Source organism: Sturnus vulgaris, chromosome 26, assembly GCF_052056855.1.
Source record: "Sturnus vulgaris isolate bStuVul1 chromosome 26, bStuVul1.hap1, whole genome shotgun sequence".
In the NCBI taxonomy this organism is placed as follows: Eukaryota; Metazoa; Chordata; class Aves; order Passeriformes; family Sturnidae; genus Sturnus; species Sturnus vulgaris.
In genome coordinates this window covers 3,864,139-3,887,884 of record NC_142268.1, presented here as the reverse complement: position 1 = coordinate 3,887,884, position 23,746 = coordinate 3,864,139, and the positions used below count along the sequence as shown (strand labels likewise).

Genomic DNA, 23,746 nt, shown 5'->3' with positions numbered 1-23,746 from the left:
TCCACATCTCAGCCTGGGTCGACGGCTTCAGCCTCCTCACCTCGGCCAGAGACGTCTCCACTTGTGACAACCTCAACAATTCTCTCGACTACAGCAGAAATCTCCAGCCTAACGACTGCAGCCACCACTCCCATGACAACCAGTCCTGCTGAGACACCCGCTCGTTTCCAGGTCACCTCTGAAGCCACAGAAAGAACTGCGACCTCTGAGGTCCGAGCACAAACATCAACTGCTTCTCCTGGGACAAGCCCAACTTCTGCCACCAGCTCTGCTCATCCGCCGAGCTCTACTCAGGAGATCACTTCCACAAACCCCACCACAGCTACACCCTCCAGCAGCACTGCTCTTCAGACAACCTCCACAGCAGCTGGTCAGGCCACATCACCCGTTGAATCCACCACAGTGTCCACCACCACCACCACCAGGCCGGAAGAGAGCACCACAGCTGCGCACTCCACATCTCAGCCTGGGTCGACAGCTTCAGCCTCCTCACTTCGGCCAGAGACGTCTCCACTTGTGACAACCTCAACAATTCTCTCGACTACAGCACAAATCTCCAGCCTAAAAACTTCAGCCACCACTCCCATGACAACCAGTCCTGCTGAGACACCCGCTCGTTTCCAGGTCACCTCTGAAGCCACAGAAAGAACTGCGACCTCTGAGGTCCGAGCACAAACATCAACTGCTTCTCCTGGGACAAGCCCAACTTCTGCCACCAGCTCTGCTCATCCGCCGAGCTCTACTCAGGAGATCACTTCCACAAACGCCACCACAGCTACACCCTCCAGCAGCACTGCTCTTCAGACAACCTCCACAGCAGCTGGTCAGGCCACATCACCCGTTGAATCCACCACAGTGTCCACCACCACCACCAGTCCGGAAGAGAGCACCACGGCTGCGCACTCCACATCTCAGCCTGGGTCGACGGCTTCAGCCTCCTCACCTCGGCCAGAGACGTCTCCACTTGTGACAACCTCAACAATTCTCTCGACTACAGCAGAAATCTCCAGCCTAACGACTTCAGCCACCACTCCCATGACAACCAGTCCTGCTGAGACACCCGCTCGTTTCCAGGTCACCTCTGAAGCCACAGAAAGAACTGCGACCTCTGAGGTCCGAGCACAAACATCAACTGCTTCTCCTGGGACAAGCCCAACTTCTGCCACCACCTCTTCCTCTACTGAGAGCTCAACTCTGGAGTCCAGTTCCCCAGCTCTTAGCACAACTTCAAGTATCAGCACCGCGTCGGAGACAACCTCTACTTCTGCTGCTACGTCTACCTCCAACTTTGAGACCAGCACTGGGCCCAGCTCCGTGACAACGGAATTCTCCACCTCGGCTACACAGTCCACATCGCGTCCCGAGTCTTCGACTCCAGCCTCTTCCACTAGAGCAGACAAGTCTTCATTGGAGACAACCTCCACTGTCCTCTCGACAGCAGAACAAACCTCAAAATTGAAGACTTCAGCCGCCACTTCAGGGGAGTCCATCCTCACGGACACTTCCATGCGTGAGCACGTCACGGGTGCAGCAACAGAGGAAACACCCGCCAGCACCACGGTCCTTACACAGACGATGTCTTCTGCTCCAGGGACAAGCCCAACTTCTGCCACCAGCTCTGCTCATCCGCCGAGCTCTACTCAGGAGATCACTTCCACAAACCCCACCACAGCTACACCCTCCAGCAGCACTGCTCTTCAGACAACCTCCACAGCAGCTGGTCAGGCCACATCACCCGTTGAATCCACCACAGTGTCCACCACCACCACCAGACCGGAAGAGAGCACCACGGCTGCGCACTCCACATCTCAGCCTGGGTCGACGGCTTCAGCCTCCTCACCTCGGCCAGAGACGTCTCCACTTGTGACAACCTCAACAATTCTCTCGACTACAGCAGAAATCTCCAGCCTAACGACTTCAGCCACCACTCCCATGACAACCAGTCCTGCTGAGACACCCGCTCGTTTCCAGGTCACCTCTGAAGCCACAGAAAGAACTGCGACCTCTGAGGTCCGAGCACAAACATCAACTGCTTCTCCTGGGACAAGCCCAACTTCTGCCACCACCTCTTCCTCTACTGAGAGCTCTACTCTGGAGTCCAGTTCCCCAGCTCTTAGCACAACTTCAAGTATCAGCATCGCGTCGGAGACAACCTCTACTTCTGCTGCTACGTCTACCTCCAACTCTGAGACCAGCACTGGGCCCAGCTCCGTGACAACGGAATTCTCCACCTCGGCTACACAGTCCACATCGCGTCCCGAGTCTTCGACTCCAGCCTCTTCCACTAGAGCAGACAAGTCTTCATTGGAGACAACCTCCACTGTCCTCTCGACAGCAGAACAAACCTCAAAATTGAAGACTTCAGCCGCCACTTCAGGGGAGTCCATCCTCACGGACACTTCCATGCGTGAGCACGTCACGCGTGCAGCAACAGAGGAAACACCCGCCAGCACCACGGTCCTTACACAGACGATGTCTTCTGCTCCAGGGACAAGCCCAACTTCTGCCACCAGCTCTGCTCATCCGCCGAGCTCTACTCAGGAGATCACTTCCACAAACCCCACCACAGCTACACCCTCCAGCAGCACTGCTCTTCAGACAACCTCCACAGCAGCTGGTCAGGCCACATCACCCGTTGAATCCACCACAGTGTCCACCACCACCACCAGGCCGGAAGAGAGCACCACGGCTGCGCACTCCACATCTCAGCCTGGGTCGACGGCTTCAGCCTCCTCACCTCGGCCAGAGACGTCTCCACTTGTGACAACCTCAACAATTCTCTCGACTACAGCAGAAATCTCCAGCCTAACGACTGCAGCCACCACTCCCATGACAACCAGTCCTGCTGAGACACCCGCTCGTTTCCAGGTCACCTCTGAAGCCACAGAAAGAACTGCGACCTCTGAGGTCCGAGCACAAACATCAACTGCTTCTCCTGGGACAAGCCCAACTTCTGCCACCACCTCTTCCTCTACTGAGAGCTCTACTCTGGAGTCCAGTTCCCCAGCTCTTAGCACAACTTCAAGTATCAGCACCGCGTCGGAGACAACCTCTACTTCTGCTGCTACGTCTACCTCCAACTTTGAGACCAGCACTGGGCCCAGCTCCGTGACAACGGAATTCTCCACCTCGGCTACACAGTCCACATCGCGTCCCGAGTCTTCGACTCCAGCCTCTTCCACTAGAGCAGACAAGTCTTCATTGGAGACAACCTCCACTGTCCTCTCGACAGCAGAACAAACCTCAAAATTGAAGACTTCAGCCGCCACTTCAGGGGAGTCCATCCTCACGGACACTTCCATGCGTGAGCACGTCACGGGTGCAGCAACAGAGGAAACACCCGCCAGCACCACGGTCCTTACACAGACGATGTCTTCTGCTCCAGGGACAAGCCCAACTTCTGCCACCAGCTCTGCTCATCCGCCGAGCTCTACTCAGGAGATCACTTCCACAAACCCCACCACAGCTACACCCTCCAGCAGCACTGCTCTTCAGACAACCTCCACAGCAGCTGGTCAGGCCACATCACCCGTTGAATCCACCACAGTGTCCACCACCACCACCACCAGGCTGGAAGAGAGCACCACGGCTGCGCACTCCACATCTCAGCCTGGGTCGACGGCTTCAGCCTCCTCACCTCGGCCAGAGACGTCTCCACTTGTGACAACCTCAACAATTCTCTCGACTACAGCAGAAATCTCCAGCCTAACGACTTCAGCCACCACTCCCATGACAACCAGTCCTGCTGAGACACCCGCTCGTTTCCAGGTCACCTCTGAAGCCACAGAAAGAACTGTAACCTCTGAGGTCCGAGCACAAACATCAACTGCTTCTCCTGGGACAAGCCCAACTTCTGCCACCAGCTCTGCTCATCCGCCGAGCTCTACTCAGGAGATCACTTCCACAAACCCCACCACAGCTACACCCTCCAGCAGCACTGCTCTTCAGACAACCTCCACAGCAGCTGGTCAGGCCACATCACCCGTTGAATCCACCACAGTGTCCACCACCACCAGCCCGGAAGAGAGCACCACGGCTGCGCACTCCACATCTCAGCCTGGGTCGACGGCTTCAGCCTCCTCACCTCGGCCAGAGACGTCTCCACTTGTGACAACCTCAACAATTCTCTCGACTACAGCAGAAATCTCCAGCCTAACGACTGCAGCCACCACTCCCATGACAACCAGTCCTGCTGAGACACCCGCTCGTTTCCAGGTCACCTCTGAAGCCACAGAAAGAACTGCGACCTCTGAGGTCCGAGCACAAACATCAACTGCTTCTCCTGGGACAAGCCCAACTTCTGCCACCACCTCTTCCTCTACTGAGAGCTCTACTCTGGAGTCCAGTTCCCCAGCTCTTAGCACAACTTCAAGTATCAGCATCGCGTCGGAGACAACCTCTACTTCTGCTGCTACGTCTACCTCCAACTCTGAGACCAGCACTGGGCCCAGCTCCGTGACAACGGAATTCTCCACCTCGGCTACACAGTCCACATCGCGTCCCGAGTCTTCGACTCCAGCCTCTTCCACTAGAGCAGACAAGTCTTCATTGGAGACAACCTCCACTGTCCTCTCGACAGCAGAACAAACCTCAAAATTGAAGACTTCAGCCGCCACTTCAGGGGAGTCCATCCTCACGGACACTTCCATGCGTGAGCACGTCACGGGTGCAGCAACAGAGGAAACACCCGCCAGCACCACGGTCCTTACACAGACGATGTCTTCTGCTCCAGGGACAAGCCCAACTTCTGCCACCAGCTCTGCTCATCTGCCGAGCTCTACTCAGGAGATCACTTCCACAAACCCCACCACAGCTACACCCTCCAGCAGCACTGCTCTTCAGACAACCTCCACAGCAGCTGGTCAGGCCACATCACCCGTTGAATCCACCACAGTGTCCACCACCACCACCAGGCCGGAAGAGAGCACCACGGCTGCGCACTCCACATCTCAGCCTGGGTCGACGGCTTCAGCCTCCTCACCTCGGCCAGAGACGTCTCCACTTGTGACAACCTCAACAATTCTCTCGACTACAGCAGAAATCTCCAGCCTAACGACTGCAGCCACCACTCCCATGACAACCAGTCCTGCTGAGACACCCGCTCGTTTCCAGGTCACCTCTGAAGCCACAGAAAGAACTGCGACCTCTGAGGTCCGAGCACAAACATCAACTGCTTCTCCTGGGACAAGCCCAACTTCTGCCACCACCTCTTCCTCTACTGAGAGCTCTACTCTGGAGTCCAGTTCCCCAGCTCTTAGCACAACTTCAAGTATCAGCACCGCGTCGGAGACAACCTCTACTTCTGCTGCTACGTCTACCTCCAACTTTGAGACCAGCACTGGGCCCAGCTCCGTGACAACGGAATTCTCCACCTCGGCTACACAGTCCACATCGCGTCCCGAGTCTTCGACTCCAGCCTCTTCCACTAGAGCAGACAAGTCTTCATTGGAGACAACCTCCACTGTCCTCTCGACAGCAGAACAAACCTCAAAATTGAAGACTTCAGCCGCCACTTCAGGGGAGTCCATCCTCACGGACACTTCCATGCGTGAGCACGTCACGGGTGCAGCAACAGAGGAAACACCCGCCAGCACCACGGTCCTTACACAGACGATGTCTTCTGCTCCAGGGACAAGCCCAACTTCTGCCACCAGCTCTGCTCATCCGCCGAGCTCTACTCAGGAGATCACTTCCACAAACCCCACCACAGCTACACCCTCCAGCAGCACTGCTCTTCAGACAACCTCCACAGCAGCTGGTCAGGCCACATCACCCGTTGAATCCACCACAGTGTCCACCACCACCACCACCAGGCTGGAAGAGAGCACCACGGCTGCGCACTCCACATCTCAGCCTGGGTCGACGGCTTCAGCCTCCTCACCTCGGCCAGAGACGTCTCCACTTGTGACAACCTCAACAATTCTCTCGACTACAGCAGAAATCTCCAGCCTAACGACTTCAGCCACCACTCCCATGACAACCAGTCCTGCTGAGACACCTGCTCGTTTCCAGGTAACCTCTGAAGCCACAGAAAGAACTGTAACCTCTGAGGTCCGAGCACAAACATCAACTGCTTCTCCTGGGACAAGCCCAACTTCTGCCACCAGCTCTGCTCATCCGCCGAGCTCTACTCAGGAGATCACTTCCACAAACCCCACCACAGCTACACCCTCCAGCAGCACTGCTCTTCAGACAACCTCCACAGCAGCTGGTCAGGCCACATCACCCGTTGAATCCACCACAGTGTCCACCACCACCACCACCAGGCCGGAAGAGAGCACCACGGCTGCGCACTCCACATCTCAGCCTGGGTCGACGGCTTCAGCCTCCTCACCTCGGCCAGAGACGTCTCCACTTGTGACAACCTCAACAATTCTCTCGACTACAGCAGAAATCTCCAGCCTAACGACTGCAGCCACCACTCCCATGACAACCAGTCCTGCTGAGACACCCGCTCGTTTCCAGGTCACCTCTGAAGCCACAGAAAGAACTGCGACCTCTGAGGTCCGAGCACAAACATCAACTGCTTCTCCTGGGACAAGCCCAACTTCTGCCACCACCTCTTCCTCTACTGAGAGCTCTACTCTGGAGTCCAGTTCCCCAGCTCTTAGCACAACTTCAAGTATCAGCACCGCGTCGGAGACAACCTCTACTTCTGCTGCTACGTCTACCTCCAACTTTGAGACCAGCACTGGGCCCAGCTCCGTGACAACGGAATTCTCCACCTCGGCTACACAGTCCACATCGCGTCCCGAGTCTTCGACTCCAGCCTCTTCCACTAGAGCAGACAAGTCTTCATTGGAGACAACCTCCACTGTCCTCTCGACAGCAGAACAAACCTCAAAATTGAAGACTTCAGCCGCCACTTCAGGGGAGTCCATCCTCACGGACACTTCCATGCGTGAGCACGTCACGGGTGCAGCAACAGAGGAAACACCCGCCAGCACCACGGTCCTTACACAGACGATGTCTTCTGCTCCAGGGACAAGCCCAACTTCTGCCACCAGCTCTGCTCATCCGCCGAGCTCTACTCAGGAGATCACTTCCACAAACCCCACCACAGCTACACCCTCCAGCAGCACTGCTCTTCAGACAACCTCCACAGCAGCTGGTCAGGCCACATCACCCGTTGAATCCACCACAGTGTCCACCACCACCACCACCAGGCTGGAAGAGAGCACCACGGCTGCGCACTCCACATCTCAGCCTGGGTCGACGGCTTCAGCCTCCTCACCTCGGCCAGAGACGTCTCCACTTGTGACAACCTCAACAATTCTCTCGACTACAGCAGAAATCTCCAGCCTAACGACTTCAGCCACCACTCCCATGACAACCAGTCCTGCTGAGACACCCGCTCGTTTCCAGGTCACCTCTGAAGCCACAGAAAGAACTGCAACATCTGAGGTCCGAGCACAAACATCAACTGCTTCTCCTGGGACAAGCCCAACTTCTGCCACCACCTCTTCCTCTACTGAGAGCTCTACTCTGGAGTCCAGTTCCCCAGCTCTTAGCACAACTTCAAGTATCAGCATCGCGTCGGAGACAACCTCTACTTCTGCTGCTACGTCTACCTCCAACTCTGAGACCAGCACTGGGCCCAGCTCCGTGACAACGGAATTCTCCACCTCGGCTACACAGTCCACATCGCGTCCCGAGTCTTCGACTCCAGCCTCTTCCACTAGAGCAGACAAGTCTTCATTGGAGACAACCTCCACTGTCCTCTCGACAGCAGAACAAACCTCAAAATTGAAGACTTCAGCCGCCACTTCAGGGGAGTCCATCCTCACGGACACTTCCATGCGTGAGCACGTCACGGGTGCAGCAACAGAGGAAACACCCGCCAGCACCACGGTCCTTACACAGACGATGTCTTCTGCTCCAGGGACAAGCCCAACTTCTGCCACCAGCTCTGCTCATCTGCCGAGCTCTACTCAGGAGATCACTTCCACAAACCCCACCACAGCTACACCCTCCAGCAGCACTGCTCTTCAGACAACCTCCACAGCAGCTGGTCAGGCCACATCACCCGTTGAATCCACCACAGTGTCCACCACCACCACCAGGCCGGAAGAGAGCACCACGGCTGCGCACTCCACATCTCAGCCTGGGTCGACGGCTTCAGCCTCCTCACCTCGGCCAGAGACGTCTCCACTTGTGACAACCTCAACAATTCTCTCGACTACAGCAGAAATCTCCAGCCTAACGACTGCAGCCACCACTCCCATGACAACCAGTCCTGCTGAGACACCCGCTCGTTTCCAGGTCACCTCTGAAGCCACAGAAAGAACTGCGACCTCTGAGGTCCGAGCACAAACATCAACTGCTTCTCCTGGGACAAGCCCAACTTCTGCCACCACCTCTTCCTCTACTGAGAGCTCAACTCTGGAGTCCAGTTCCCCAGCTCTTAGCACAACTTCAAGTATCAGCACCGCGTCGGAGACAACCTCTACTTCTGCTGCTACGTCTACCTCCAACTTTGAGACCAGCACTGGGCCCAGCTCTGTGACAACGGAATTCTCCACCTCGGCTACACAGTCCACATCGCGTCCCGAGTCTTCGACTCCAGCCTCTTCCACTAGAGCAGACAAGTCTTCATTGGAGACAACCTCCACTGTCCTCTCGACAGCAGAACAAACCTCAAAATTGAAGACTTCAGCCGCCACTTCAGGGGAGTCCATCCTCACGGACACTTCCATGCGTGAGCACGTCACGGGTGCAGCAACAGAGGAAACACCCGCCAGCACCACGGTCCTTACACAGACGATGTCTTCTGCTCCAGGGACAAGCCCAACTTCTGCCACCAGCTCTGCTCATCTGCCGAGCTCTACTCAGGAGATCACTTCCACAAACCCCACCACAGCTACACCCTCCAGCAGCACTGCTCTTCAGACAACCTCCACAGCAGCTGGTCAGGCCACATCACCCGTTGAATCCACCACAGTGTCCACCACCACCACCAGGCCGGAAGAGAGCACCACGGCTGCGCACTCCACATCTCAGCCTGGGTCGACGGCTTCAGCCTCCTCACCTCGGCCAGAGACGTCTCCACTTGTGACAACCTCAACAATTCTCTCGACTACAGCAGAAATCTCCAGCCTAACGACTGCAGCCACCACTCCCATGACAACCAGTCCTGCTGAGACACCCGCTCGTTTCCAGGTCACCTCTGAAGCCACAGAAAGAACTGCGACCTCTGAGGTCCGAGCACAAACATCAACTGCTTCTCCTGGGACAAGCCCAACTTCTGCCACCACCTCTTCCTCTACTGAGAGCTCTACTCTGGAGTCCAGTTCCCCAGCTCTTAGCACAACTTCAAGTATCAGCACCGCGTCGGAGACAACCTCTACTTCTGCTGCTACGTCTACCTCCAACTTTGAGACCAGCACTGGGCCCAGCTCTGTGACAACGGAATTCTCCACCTCGGCTACACAGTCCACATCGCGTCCCGAGTCTTCGACTCCAGCCTCTTCCACTAGAGCAGACAAGTCTTCATTGGAGACAACCTCCACTGTCCTCTCGACAGCAGAACAAACCTCAAAATTGAAGACTTCAGCCGCCACTTCAGGGGAGTCCATCCTCACGGACACTTCCATGCGTGAGCACGTCACGGGTGCAGCAACAGAGGAAACACCCGCCAGCACCACGGTCCTTACACAGACGATGTCTTCTGCTCCAGGGACAAGCCCAACTTCTGCCACCAGCTCTGCTCATCCGCCGAGCTCTACTCAGGAGATCACTTCCACAAACCCCACCACAGCTACACCCTCCAGCAGCACTGCTCTTCAGACAACCTCCACAGCAGCTGGTCAGGCCACATCACCCGTTGAATCCACCACAGTGTCCACCACCACCACCACCAGGCCGGAAGAGAGCACCACGGCTGCGCACTCCACATCTCAGCCTGGGTCGACGGCTTCAGCCTCCTCACCTCGGCCAGAGACGTCTCCACTTGTGACAACCTCAACAATTCTCTCGACTACAGCAGAAATCTCCAGCCTAACGACTTCAGCCACCACTCCCATGACAACCAGTCCTGCTGAGACACCCGCTCGTTTCCAGGTCACCTCTGAAGCCACAGAAAGAACTGTAACCTCTGAGGTCCGAGCACAAACATCAACTGCTTCTCCTGGGACAAGCCCAACTTCTGCCACCAGCTCTGCTCATCCGCCGAGCTCTACTCAGGAGATCACTTCCACAAACCCCACCACAGCTACACCCTCCAGCAGCACTGCTCTTCAGACAACCTCCACAGCAGCTGGTCAGGCCACATCACCCGTTGAATCCACCACAGTGTCCACCACCACCACCAGGCCGGAAGAGAGCACCACGGCTGCGCACTCCACATCTCAGCCTGGGTCGACGGCTTCAGCCTCCTCACCTCGGCCAGAGACGTCTCCACTTGTGACAACCTCAACAATTCTCTCGACTACAGCACAAATCTCCAGCCTAACGACTTCAGCCACCACTCCCATGACAACCAGTCCTGCTGAGACACCCGCTCGTTTCCAGGTCACCTCTGAAGCCACAGAAAGAACTGCGACCTCTGAGGTCCGAGCACAAACATCAACTGCTTCTCCTGGGACAAGCCCAACTTCTGCCACCACCTCTTCCTCTACTGAGAGCTCTACTCTGGAGTCCAGTTCCCCAGCTCTTAGCACAACTTCAAGTATCAGCACCGCGTCGGAGACAACCTCTACTTCTGCTGCTACGTCTACCTCCAACTTTGAGACCAGCACTGGGCCCAGCTCCGTGACAACGGAATTCTCCACCTCGGCTACACAGTCCACATCGCGTCCCGAGTCTTCGACTCCAGCCTCTTCCACTAGAGCAGACAAGTCTTCATTGGAGACAACCTCCACTGTCCTCTCGACAGCAGAACAAACCTCAAAATTGAAGACTTCAGCCGCCACTTCAGGGGAGTCCATCCTCACGGACACTTCCATGCGTGAGCACGTCACGGGTGCAGCAACAGAGGAAACACCCGCCAGCACCACGGTCCTTACACAGACGATGTCTTCTGCTCCAGGGACAAGCCCAACTTCTGCCACCAGCTCTGCTCATCCGCCGAGCTCTACTCAGGAGATCACTTCCACAAACCCCACCACAGCTACACCCTCCAGCAGCACTGCTCTTCAGACAACCTCCACAGCAGCTGGTCAGGCCACATCACCCGTTGAATCCACCACAGTGTCCACCACCACCACCACCAGGCTGGAAGAGAGCACCACGGCTGCGCACTCCACATCTCAGCCTGGGTCGACGGCTTCAGCCTCCTCACCTCGGCCAGAGACGTCTCCACTTGTGACAACCTCAACAATTCTCTCGACTACAGCAGAAATCTCCAGCCTAACGACTTCAGCCACCACTCCCATGACAACCAGTCCTGCTGAGACACCCGCTCGTTTCCAGGTCACCTCTGAAGCCACAGAAAGAACTGTAACCTCTGAGGTCCGAGCACAAACATCAACTGCTTCTCCTGGGACAAGCCCAACTTCTGCCACCAGCTCTGCTCATCCGCCGAGCTCTACTCAGGAGATCACTTCCACAAACCCCACCACAGCTACACCCTCCAGCAGCACTGCTCTTCAGACAACCTCCACAGCAGCTGGTCAGGCCACATCACCCGTTGAATCCACCACAGTGTCCACCACCACCAGGCCGGAAGAGAGCACCACGGCTGCGCACTCCACATCTCAGCCTGGGTCGACGGCTTCAGCCTCCTCACCTCGGCCAGAGACGTCTCCACTTGTGACAACCTCAACAATTCTCTCGACTACAGCAGAAATCTCCAGCCTAACGACTTCAGCCACCACTCCCATGACAACCAGTCCTGCTGAGACACCCGCTCGTTTCCAGGTCACCTCTGAAGCCACAGAAAGAACTGCGACCTCTGAGGTCCGAGCACAAACATCAACTGCTTCTCCTGGGACAAGCCCAACTTCTGCCACCACCTCTTCCTCTACTGAGAGCTCTACTCTGGAGTCCAGTTCCCCAGCTCTTTACACAACTTCAAGTATCAGCACCGCGTCGGAGACAACCTCTACTTCTGCTGCTACGTCTACCTCCAACTTTGAGACCAGCACTGGGCCCAGCTCCGTGACAACGGAATTCTCCACCTCGGCTACACAGTCCACATCGCGTCCTGAGTCTTCGACTCCAGCCTCTTCCACTAGAGCAGACAAGTCTTCATTGGAGACAACCTCCACTGTCCTCTCGACAGCAGAACAAACCTCAAAATTGAAGACTTCAGCCGCCACTTCAGGGGAGTCCATCCTCACGGACACTTCCATGCGTGAGCACGTCACGGGTGCAGCAACAGAGGAAACACCCGCCAGCACCACGGTCCTTACACAGACGATGTCTTCTGCTCCAGGGACAAGCCCAACTTCTGCCACCAGCTCTGCTCATCCGCCGAGCTCTACTCAGGTGATCACTTCCACAAACCCCACCACAGCTACACCCTCCAGCAGCACTGCTCTTCAGACAACCTCCACAGCAGCTGGTCAGGCCACATCACCCGTTGAATCCACCACAGTGTCCACCACCACCACCAGGCCGGAAGAGAGCACCACGGCTGCGCACTCCACATCTCAGCCTGGGTCGACGGCTTCAGCCTCCTCACCTCGGCCAGAGACATCTCCACTTGTGACAACCTCAACAATTCTCTCGACTACAGCAGAAATCTCCAGCCTAACGACTTCAGCCACCACTCCCATGACAACCAGTCCTGCTGAGACACCCGCTCGTTTCCAGGTCACCTCTGAAGCCACAGAAAGAACTGCGACCTCTGAGGTCCGAGCACAAACATCAACTGCTTCTCCTGGGACAAGCCCAACTTCTGCCACCAGCTCTGCTCATCCGCCGAGCTCTACTCAGGAGATCACTTCCACAAACCCCACCACAGCTACACCCTCCAGCAGCACTGCTCTTCAGACAACCTCCACAGCAGCTGGTCAGGCCACATCACCCGTTGAATCCACCACAGTGTCCACCACCACCACCAGGCCGGAAGAGAGCACCACGGCTGCGCACTCCACATCTCAGCCTGGGTCGACGGCTTCAGCCTCCTCACCTCGGCCAGAGACGTCTCCACTTGTGACAACCTCAACGATTCTCTCGACTACAGCAGAAATCTCCAGCCTAACGACTTCAGCCACCACTCCCATGACAACCAGTCCTGCTGAGACACCCGCTCGTTTCCAGGTCACCTCTGAAGCCACAGAAAGAACTGCGATCTCAGAGGTCCGAGCACAAACATCAACTGCTTCTCCTGGGACAAGCCCAACTTCTGCCACCACCTCTTCCTCTACTGAGAGCTCAACTCTGGAGTCCAGTTCCCCAGCTCTTAGCACAACTTCAAGTATCAGCACCGCGTCGGAGACAACCTCTACTTCTGCTGCTACGTCTACCTCCAACTTTGAGACCAGCACTGGGCCCAGCTCCGTGACAACGGAATTCTCCACCTCGGCTACACAGTCCACATCGCGTCCCGAGTCTTCGACTCCAGCCTCTTCCACTAGAGCAGACAAGTCTTCATTGGAGACAACCTCCACTGTCCTCTCGACAGCAGAACAAACCTCAAAATTGAAGACTTCAGCCGCCACTTCAGGGGAGTCCATCCTCACGGACACTTCCATGCGTGAGCACGTCACGGGTGCAGCAACAGAGGAAACACCCGCCAGCACCACGGTCCTTACACAGACGATGTCTTCTGCTCCAGGGACAAGCCCAACTTCTGCCACCAGCTCTGCTCATCCGCCGAGCTCTACTCAGGAGATCAATTCCACAAACCCCACCACAGCTACACCCTCCAGCAGCACTGCTCTTCAGACAACCTCCACAGCAGCTGGTCAGGCCACATCACCCGTTGAATCCACCACAGTGTCCACCACCACCACCAGGCCGGAAGAGAGCACCACGGCTGCGCACTCCACATCTCAGCCTGGGTCGACAGCTTCAGCCTCCTCACCTCGGCCAGAGACGTCTCCACTTGTGACAACCTCAACAATTCTCTCGACTACAGCAGAAATCTCCAGCCTAACGACTTCAGCCACCACTCCCATGACAACCAGTCCTGCTGAGACACCCGCTCGTTTCCAGGTCACCTCTGAAGCCACAGAAAGAACTGCGACCTCTGAGGTCCGAGCACAAACATCAACTGCTTCTCCTGGGACAAGCCCAACTTCTGCCACCACCTCTTCCTCTACTGAGAGCTCTACTCTGGAGTCCAGTTCCCCAGCTCTTAGCACAACTTCAAGTATCAGCACCGCGTCGGAGACAACCTCTACTTCTGCTGCTACGTCTACCTCCAACTTTGAGACCAGCACTGGGCCCAGCTCCGTGACAACGGAATTCTCCACCTCGGCTACACAGTCCACATCGCGTCCCGAGTCTTCGACTCCAGCCTCTTCCACTAGAGCAGACAAGTCTTCATTGGAGACAACCTCCACTGTCCTCTCGACAGCAGAACAAACCTCAAAATTGAAGACTTCAGCCGCCACTTCAGGGGAGTCCATCCTCACGGACACTTCCATGCGTGAGCACGTCACGGGTGCAGCAACAGAGGAAACACCTGCCAGCACCACGGTCCTTACACAGACGATGTCTTCTGCTCCAGGGACAAGCCCAACTTCTGCCACCAGCTCTGCTCATCCGCCGAGCTCTACTCAGGAGATCACTTCCACAAACCCCACCACAGCTACACCCTCCAGCAGCACTGCTCTTCAGACAACCTCCACAGCAGCTGGTCAGGCCACATCACCCGTTGAATCCACCACAGTGTCCACCACCACCACCACCAGGCCGGAAGAGAGCACCACGGCTGCGCACTCCACATCTCAGCCTGGGTCGACGGCTTCAGCCTCCTCACCTCGGCCAGAGACGTCTCCACTTGTGACAACCTCAACAATTCTCTCGACTACAGCAGAAATCTCCAGCCTAACGACTTCAGCCACCACTCCCATGACAACCAGTCCTGCTGAGACACCCGCTCGTTTCCAGGTCACCTCTGAAGCCACAGAAAGAACTGCGACCTCTGAGGTCCGAGCACAAACATCAACTGCTTCTCCTGGGACAAGCCCAACTTCTGCCACCAGCTCTGCTCATCCGCCGAGCTCTACTCAGGAGATCACTTCCACAAACCCCACCACAGCTACACCCTCCAGCAGCACTGCTCTTCAGACAACCTCCACAGCAGCTGGTCAGGCCACATCACCCGTTGAATCCACCACAGTGTCCACCACCACCACCAGACCGGAAGAGAGCACCACGGCTGCGCACTCCACATCTCAGCCTGGGTCGACGGCTTCAGCCTCCTCACCTCGGCCAGAGACGTCTCCACTTGTGACAACCTCAACAATTCTCTCGACTACAGCAAAAATCTCCAGCCTAACGACTTCAGCCACCACTCCCATGACAACCAGTCCTGCTGAGACAGCCGCTCGTTTCCAGGTCACCTCTGAAGCCACAGAAAGAACTGCGACAGCTGAGGTCCGAGCACAAACATCAACTGCTTCTCCTGGGACAAGCCCAACTTCTGCCACCACCTCTTCCTCTACTGAGAGCTCTACTCTGGAGTCCAGTTCCCCAGCTCTTAGCACAACTTCAAGTATCAGCACCGCGTCGGAGACAACCTCTACTTCTGCTGCTACGCCTACCTCCAACTTTGAGACCAGCACTGGGCCCAGCTCCATGACAACGGAATTCTCCACCTCGGCTACACAGTCCACATCGCGTCCCGAGTCTTCGACTCCAGCCTCTTCCACTAGAGCAGACAAGTCTTCATTGGAGACAACCTCCACTGTCCTCTCGACAGCAGAACAAACCTCAAAATTGAAGACTTCAGCCGCCACTTCAGGGGAGTCCATCCTCACGGACACTTCCATGCGTGAGCACGTCACGGGTGCAGCAACAGAGGAAACACCCGCCAGCACCACGGTCCTTACACAGACGATGTCTTCTGCTCCAGGGACAAGCCCAACTTCTGCCACCAGCTCTGCTCATCCGCCGAGCTCTACTCAGGAGATCACTTCCACAAACCCCACCACAGCTACACCCTCCAGCAGCACTGCTCTTCAGACAACCTCCACAGCAGCTGGTCAGGCCACATCACCCGTTGAATCCACCACAGTGTCCACCACCACCACCACCAGGCTGGAAGAGAGCACCACGGCTGCGCACTCCACGTCTCAGCCTGGGTCGACGGCTTCAGCCTCCTCACCTCGGCCAGAGACATCTCCACTTGTGACAACCTCAACAATTCTCTCGACTACAGCAGAAATCTCCAGCCTAACGACTTCAGCCACCACTCCCATGACAACCAGTCCTGCTGAGACACCCACTCGTTTCCAGGTCACCTCTGAAGCCACAGAAAGAACTGCAACATCTGAGGTGCGAGCACAAACATCAACTGCTTCTCCTGGGACAAGCCCAACTTCTGCCACCAGCTCTGCTCATCCGCCGAGCTCTACTCAGGAGATCACTTCCACAAACCCCACCACAGCTACACCCTCCAGCAGCACTGCTCTTCAGACAACCTCCACAGCAGCTGGTCAGGCCACATCACCCGTTGAATCCACCACAGTGTCCACCACCACCACCAGGCCGGAAGAGAGCACCACGGCTGCGCACTCCACATCTCAGCCTGGGTCGACGGCTTCATCGTCTTTTGCTGATGTTTTCCCCTCGTCTCTTATGACAAGCTCTACACCGCTTCTTTCCAGAGCAGGAATTTATGGAACATCTCCTGCGATGACGACTTCCCATCAGTCTTTGTCTGACTTTTTTCCGTTTACTACACAGACATCTCATACATCTTTTCTTGATGTCAGTAGCACAGCTCATTTGGAAACGACAGAAACACCTCACAGTAGTCTTGAAGTCAGACACAGTAAGTTTTATGGGTGTATGAAATATGAGTGATTTTGTTTAATATTTCTCAATTATATATTAGCTTTAATATAGCTTTGTTTTATTTTTAGTAAACACCTATGATACATAAATTATGCCTTTCCAAATCTAGTTCTTTACATCTCCTCTTGTTTGAGATATTTTTGCAAGTATCAATACTGTATAATATGCCATATTACTGGTTTGTTTTGTTTTAATTGGCTTACCTTTTAGGTTTTTGTATTTGTCTCTAATCTTTGCATAGTGCACTAACAATCTGAAGTAAAAGGCAGAAAATAACCAAGGGGACTGTTGTTTTTCATTTGCAAATTCATAGTTATCAATATTGGACTATGAGGTATGTCACTGGAAAAATATACGGATATAATATTGAGATAATTGTTAAACAGACATATATAATTACCTGCATATCCAGGTTATAATCTCTAATCTCTGTTGAAATCAAAATGAAAGAAAACTTAGCATATGTATTTTAAACAGAAAAGTTAACATTCATAATTCAGACTATGAATTAAAGGCCCATATGATTGAATGCAGAACAAGGACAAAAAGGGGCATGGATGGGCAACCCCATGGCTGGCAACAGCGACCTGTGAACTCTGTGATTGTCCATCCAGAGACCTGACACTGAGCATGTGTCCCCTTGTCATTCCACATCTCTGTTTCTTGCAGCTCCCACACACCCACCAACAACAGCTGCTGCCCTCGAGCATTTCACTGTCAACTTCACCATCACCAACCTCCCCTACAGTTCTGACCTGGAGAATCCTGACTCGGCCAAGTCCAGAGCTACACAAAGGGTTATGAACACGCTGGTGAGTGGACAAGCACTGGGATATTGTCCTGCCCTCCTTGGGCTCTGTACACTTAGAGGGAAAGTAATGAGATTTCCATGGCTTAACTGGGAAACCTTTTCTCTTGGCAGCTCAACAGCCTGTTGAAGGAAAGCAGCATTGGCCCTGTTTTCCAAGGATGTGAGACAACAGACTTCAGGTATGAGTTGTTCTCCAGTGTGACTTGGCAGTGCCCTTGCTTAATTAAGGAGACCATTCACAATCATGTCCTCCTCTTCATGGAGCAAGGTCATTCTCCATCATTCCCAGGATTTCTTTCTGCTCTGCCCCACAGTTATATCATCCTTCCAATTGCTGCACTCTCATTCACCTCTTGGGTGGTGAAAGCCCAATCATATGATGAGTCGAAAGCCATTCCAGTTCCCTTCTTCCCTGAATAGGCCCAAATTGTTATTGAAGTTGCAGAGCAGTTTCCAGCCAACAAACAGACACCCAAATTTTGGGAAGGCAAAGATTGTATTCACATTCCACAATGAGCATAGAAGTTCCAAGAAAAAGGCTTGAGAGGAAAACATACAGAGGAGGGTACTGAGGGAGGACCCTGTGTTTTGCAGGCCTGGCAGTCACAGGGACGAGACCCGCGTGGACGCCGTGTGCACCTACAGCAAGGAGCCCTCGGCCGCGCCTCTCGACAGGGTGGGGCTGTACCACCAAGTGAGCAACAAGACCAGAGGCATCACCCAGCTGGGCCCCTACAGCCTGGACAAGGACAGCCTCTATGTCAACGGTGAGCCCCGCTCCTCCCTCGGCCTCCTCTGCTCTCCCATGGCAGCCCTGCCCCAGTGCTGCCCCTTGCCCACATCCAGCTCCTGACCCTCTGTCTCTCTCTTTCCTCAGGATACAACGAGCAGCCACTGGTAACCAGTGAGTACCTTGCAGCAGTGGGATGGGATCACAACACAGCCAGTGCCTCAGATTGGTCTCCTCTGGGGTAGTTGAGGCTGGGGAATGGGGCATGAGATCATGGGGATATGGGGAGCCTCCCTGCCATCCCCATAGAGAGAAAAGCTGGCAAGGGACCTCTGTGTTTCCATCCAGAGACCTGACACTCTTGTTCTTTCACCTTGTCACTCCCCCTCTCTGCTTCTTGCAGCTCCCACCCTTCCAGCAACAACAACAGCTGCTGCCCTCGAGCGCTTCACCGTCAACTTCACCATCACCAACCTCCCCTACAGTTCTGACCTGGAGAATCCTGACTCGGCCAAGTTCAGAGCTACACGAAGGGTTATGAACACTCTGGTATGTGGATCAGCACTTGGGTGATATCCTTCTTCCCATTGTGCTGATCAGCATGGAGGGAGTGCAGAGAGATGGTCATGGCTTAACTGGGAAACCTCTTCCGTTGACAGCTCGACCGCCTGCTGAAGGAAAGCAGCATTGGCACCGCTTTCCAAGGATGTGAAACAACTGACTTCAGGTATGGGTTAGAGCCATTGTCCCTTTGCAAGTCCGTTCCTAATGAAGGGATCAGTCATGCTCATGTTCCCTGTTTTAACAAAGGCAGGACCATGCCAATAATGCCCTTCTGCCCAAAGGCCTTCTCTCTGGTATCCATCCTTCTTAGATCTTCTCCTCACTGCTTATGATCTCATCTTAAGATGCTCATAGAACAGTATTGAGAAGACTCTAGGTCTGGCCTTGATTATTTGTTCCTGAAAAGATCCAGAGGCATTAGTGAAGCAGGAGAGTAAGAACTGAAAAAAAAGAGAGATGTATGTTTGGAAGCCAGAGCTAGAATTCAAACAGAAAAATGGCAATGGCAGCTTGGAAACCCACCCCTGAACGAGACAATGTGCAGAGAAGGGAGCTGATGGAGGATTGCCCTGTGTTTTGCAGGCCTGGCAGTCACAGGGACGAGACCCGCGTGGACGCCGTGTGCACCTACAGCAAGGAGCCCTCGGCGGCGCCTCTCGACAGGGTGGGGCTGTACCACCAAGTGAGCAACAAGACCAGAGGCATCACCCAGCTGGGCCCCTACAGCCTGGACAAGGACAGCCTCTACGTCAACGGTGAGCCCCGCTCCTCCCTCGGCCTCCTCTGCTCTCCCATGGCAGCCCTGCCCCAGTGCTGCCCCTTGCCCACATCCAGCTCCTGACCCTCTGTCTCTCTCTTTCCTCAGGATACAACGAGCAGCCACTGCTGACCAGTGAGTATTTTGCAGCAGGGGGATGGGATCACAAGACAGCCAGTTCCTCAGATTGGTCTACTCTGGGGTAGTTGAGGCTGGGGAATGGGGCATGAGGTCATGGGGAGCCTCCCTGCCATCCCCATAGAGAGAAAAGCTGGCAAGGGACCTCTGTGTTTCCACCCAGAGACCTGACACTCTTGTTCTTTCACCTTGTCACTCCCCCTCTCTGCTTCTTGCAGCTCCCACCCTTCCAGCAACAACAACAGCTGCTGCCCTCGAGCGCTTCACCGTCAACTTCACCATCACCAACCTCCCCTACAGTTCTGACCTGGAGAATCCTGACTCGGCCAAGTTCAGAGCTACACGAAGGGTTATGAACACTCTGGTATGTGGATCAGCACTTGGGTGATATCTTCTTCCCATTGTGTTGATCAGCATGGAGGGAGTGCAGAGAGATGGTCATGGCTTAACTGGGAAACCTCTTCCGTTGACAGCTCGACCGCCTGCTGAAGGAAAGCAGCATTGGCACCGCTTTCCAAGGATGTGAAACAACTGACTTCAGGTATGGGTTAGAGCCATTGTCCCTTTGCAATTCCGTTCCTAATGAAGGGATCAGTCATGCTCATGTTCCCTGTTTTAACAAAGGCAGGACCATGCCAATAATGCCCTTCTGCCCAAAGACCTTCTCTCTGGTATCCATCCTTCTTAGACCTTCTCCTCACTGCCTATGATCTCATTTGAAGGTGCTCTTAGTTCAGCCTTGAGAAGGCTCGACGGCTGGGTCTTGATTACTCGTTCCTGAAAAGGCCCTGGGGCATTGGTGAAGGTGGAGAGTAAGAACTGAAAAACAAACAGCTGTATTTTGGCAAGACAGAGCTAGAATTCAAACAGAAAAATGGCAGTGGCAGCCTGGAAACCCACCCCTGAACGAGACAATGTGCAGTGGAGAGTGCTAAAGGGCTGCCCTGTGTTTTGCAGGCCTGGCAGTCACAGGGACGAGACCCGCGTGGACGCCGTGTGCACCTACAGCAAGGAGCCCTCGGCCGCGCCTCTCGACAGGGTGGGGCTGTACCACCAAGTGAGCAACAAGACCAGAGGCATCACCCAGCTGGGCCCCTACAGCCTGGACAAGGACAGCCTCTATGTCAACGGTGAGCCCCGCTCCTCCCTCGGCCTCCTCTGCTCTCCCATGGCAGCTCTGCCCCAGTGCTGCCCCTTGCCCACATCCAGCTCCTGACCCTCTGTCTCTCTCTTTTCTCAGGATACAACGAGCAGCCACTGCTGACCAGTGAGTATTTTGCAGCAGGGGGATGGGATCACAAGACAACCAGTGGCTCAGATTGGTCTCCTCTGGGGTAGTTGAGGATTGGGACAAGGACATGAGGTCATGGGGATATGGGGAGTCTCCCTGCCACCCCCATAGAGAGGAAAGCTGGCATGGGACCTCTGTGTTTCCATCCAGAGACCTGACACTCTTGTTCTTTCACCTTGTCACTCCCCCTCTCTGCTTCTTGCAGCTCCCACCCTTCCAGCAACAACAACAGCTGCTGCCCTCGAGCGCTTCACCGTCAACTTCACCATCACCAACCTCCCCTACAGTTCTGACCTGGAGAATCCTGACTCGGCCAAGTTCAGAGCTACACGAAGGGTTATGAACACTCTGGTATGTGGATCAGCACTTGGGTGATATCCTTCTTCCCATTGTGCTGATCAGCATGGAGGGAGTGCAGAGAGATGGTCATGGCTTAACTGGGAAACCTCTTCCGTTGACAGCTCGACCGCCTGCTGAAGGAAAGCAGCATTGGCACCGCTTTCCAAGGATGTGAAACAACTGACTTCAGGTATGGGTTAGAGCCATCGTCCCTTTGCAAGTCTGTTCCTAATGAAGGGATCAGTCATGCTCATGTTCCCTGTTTTAACAAAGGCAGGACCATGCCAATAATGCCCTTCTGCCCAAAGGCCTTCTCTCTGGTATCCATCCTTCTTAGACCTTCTCCTCACTGCCTATGATCTCATTTGAAGGTGCTCTTAGTTCAGCCTTGAGAAGGCTCGACGGCTGGGTCTTGATTACTCGTTCCTGAAAAGGCCCTGGGGCATTGGTGAAGGCGGAGAGTAAGAACTGAAAAACAAACAGCTGTATTTTGGCAAGACAGAGCTAGAATTCAAACAGAAAAATGGCAGTGGCAGCCTGGAAACCCACCCCTGAACGAGACAATGTGCAGTGGAGAGTGCTAAAGGGCTGCCCTGTGTTTTGCAGGCCTGGCAGTCACAGGGACGAGACCCGCGTGGACGCCGTGTGCACCTACAGCAAGGAGCCCTCGGCCGCGCCTCTCGACAGGGTGGGGCTGTACCACCAAGTGAGCAACAAGACCAGAGGCATCACCCAGCTGGGCCCCTACAGCCTGGACAAGGACAGCCTCTACGTCAACGGTGAGCCCCGCTCCTCCCTCGGCCTCCTCTGCTCTCCCATGGCAGCCCTGCCCCAGTGCTGCCCCTTGCCCACATCCAGCTCCTGACCCTCGGTCTCTCTCTTTCCTCAGGATACAACGAGCAGCCACTGGTAACCAGTGAGTACCTTGCAGCAGTGGGATGGGATTACAACACAGCCAGTGCCTCAGATTGGACTCCTCTGGGGTAGTTGAGGCTGGGGAATGGGGCATGAGATCATGGGGATATGGGGAGCCTCCCTGCCATCCCCATAGAGAGAAAAGCTGGCAAGGGACCTCTGTGTTTCCATCCAGAGACCTGACACTCTTGTTCTTTCACCTTGTCACTCCCCCTCTCTGCTTCTTGCAGCTCCCACCCTTCCAGCAACAACAACAGCTGCTGCCCTCGAGCGCTTCACCATCAACTTCACCATCACCAACCTCCCCTACAGTTCTGACCTGGAGAATCCTGACTCGGCCAAGTTCAGAGCTACACGAAGGGTTATGAACACTCTGGTATGTGGATCAGCACTTGGGTGATATCCTTCTTCCCATTGTGCTGATCAGCATGGAGGGAGTGCAGAGAGATGGTCATGGCTTAACTGGGAAACCTCTTCCGTTGACAGCTCGACCGCCTGCTGAAGGAAAGCAGCATTGGCACCGCTTTCCAAGGATGTGAAACAACTGACTTCAGGTATGGGTTAGAGCCATCGTCCCTTTGCAAGTCCGTTCCTAATGAAGGGATCAGTCATGCTCATGTTCCCTGTTTTAACAAAGGCAGGACCATCCTAATAATGCCCTTCTGCCCAAAGACCTTCTCTCTGGTATCCATCCTTCTTAGATCTTCTCCTCACTGCTTATGATCTCATCTTAAGATGCTCATAGAACAGTATTGAGAAGACTCTAGGTCTGGCCTTGATTATTTGTTCCTGAAAAGATCCAGAGGCATTAGTGAAGCAGGAGAGTAAGAACTGAAAAAAAAAAGAGATGTATGTTTGGAAGCCAGAGCTAGAATTCAAACAGAAAAATGGCAATGGCAGCTTGGAAACCCACCCCTGAACGAGACAATGTGCAGAGAAGGGAGCTGATGGAGGATTGCCCTGTGTTTTGCAGGCCTGGCAGTCACAGGGACGAGACCCGCGTGGACGCCGTGTGCACCTACAGCAAGGAGCCCTCGGCCGCGCCTCTCGACAGGGTGGGGCTGTACCACCAAGTGAGCAACAAGACCAGAGGCATCACCCAGCTGGGCCCCTACAGCCTGGACAAGGACAGCCTCTATGTCAACGGTGAGCCCCGCTCCTCCCTCGGCCTCCTCTGCTCTCCCATGGCAGCCCTGCCCCAGTGCTGCCCCTTGCCCACATCCAGCTCCTGACCCTCTGTCTCTCTCTTTCCTCAGGATACAACGAGCAGCCACTGCTGACCAGTGAGTA

The 23,746-nt window shown here is 54.9% G+C and overlaps 1 protein-coding gene across 1 annotated transcript in view; it reads left to right on the top strand.

Annotated features, from left to right (window-relative positions):
- The window catches only part of MUC16 (mucin 16, cell surface associated), a 121,306-nt gene that overhangs the window by 69,322 nt on the left and 28,238 nt on the right, over positions 1-23,746 (top strand). Inside the window, exons 6-28 of the mRNA XM_088178981.1 lie at positions 9,964-10,011; positions 11,743-11,799; positions 16,801-16,888; positions 17,581-17,723; positions 17,834-17,901; positions 18,317-18,510; positions 18,600-18,626; positions 18,856-19,001; positions 19,112-19,179; positions 19,599-19,771; positions 19,882-19,908; positions 20,130-20,275; positions 20,385-20,452; positions 20,869-21,041; positions 21,152-21,178; positions 21,408-21,553; positions 21,664-21,731; positions 22,148-22,320; positions 22,431-22,457; positions 22,687-22,832; positions 22,943-23,010; positions 23,430-23,602; positions 23,713-23,739. Of these exons, the coding sequence (XP_088035107.1) occupies positions 9,964-10,011; positions 11,743-11,799; positions 16,801-16,888; positions 17,581-17,723; positions 17,834-17,901; positions 18,317-18,510; positions 18,600-18,626; positions 18,856-19,001; positions 19,112-19,179; positions 19,599-19,771; positions 19,882-19,908; positions 20,130-20,275; positions 20,385-20,452; positions 20,869-21,041; positions 21,152-21,178; positions 21,408-21,553; positions 21,664-21,731; positions 22,148-22,320; positions 22,431-22,457; positions 22,687-22,832; positions 22,943-23,010; positions 23,430-23,602; positions 23,713-23,739 (2,281 nt within the window). The remainder of the gene's footprint in view (positions 1-9,963; positions 10,012-11,742; positions 11,800-16,800; positions 16,889-17,580; positions 17,724-17,833; positions 17,902-18,316; positions 18,511-18,599; positions 18,627-18,855; positions 19,002-19,111; positions 19,180-19,598; positions 19,772-19,881; positions 19,909-20,129; positions 20,276-20,384; positions 20,453-20,868; positions 21,042-21,151; positions 21,179-21,407; positions 21,554-21,663; positions 21,732-22,147; positions 22,321-22,430; positions 22,458-22,686; positions 22,833-22,942; positions 23,011-23,429; positions 23,603-23,712; positions 23,740-23,746) is intronic.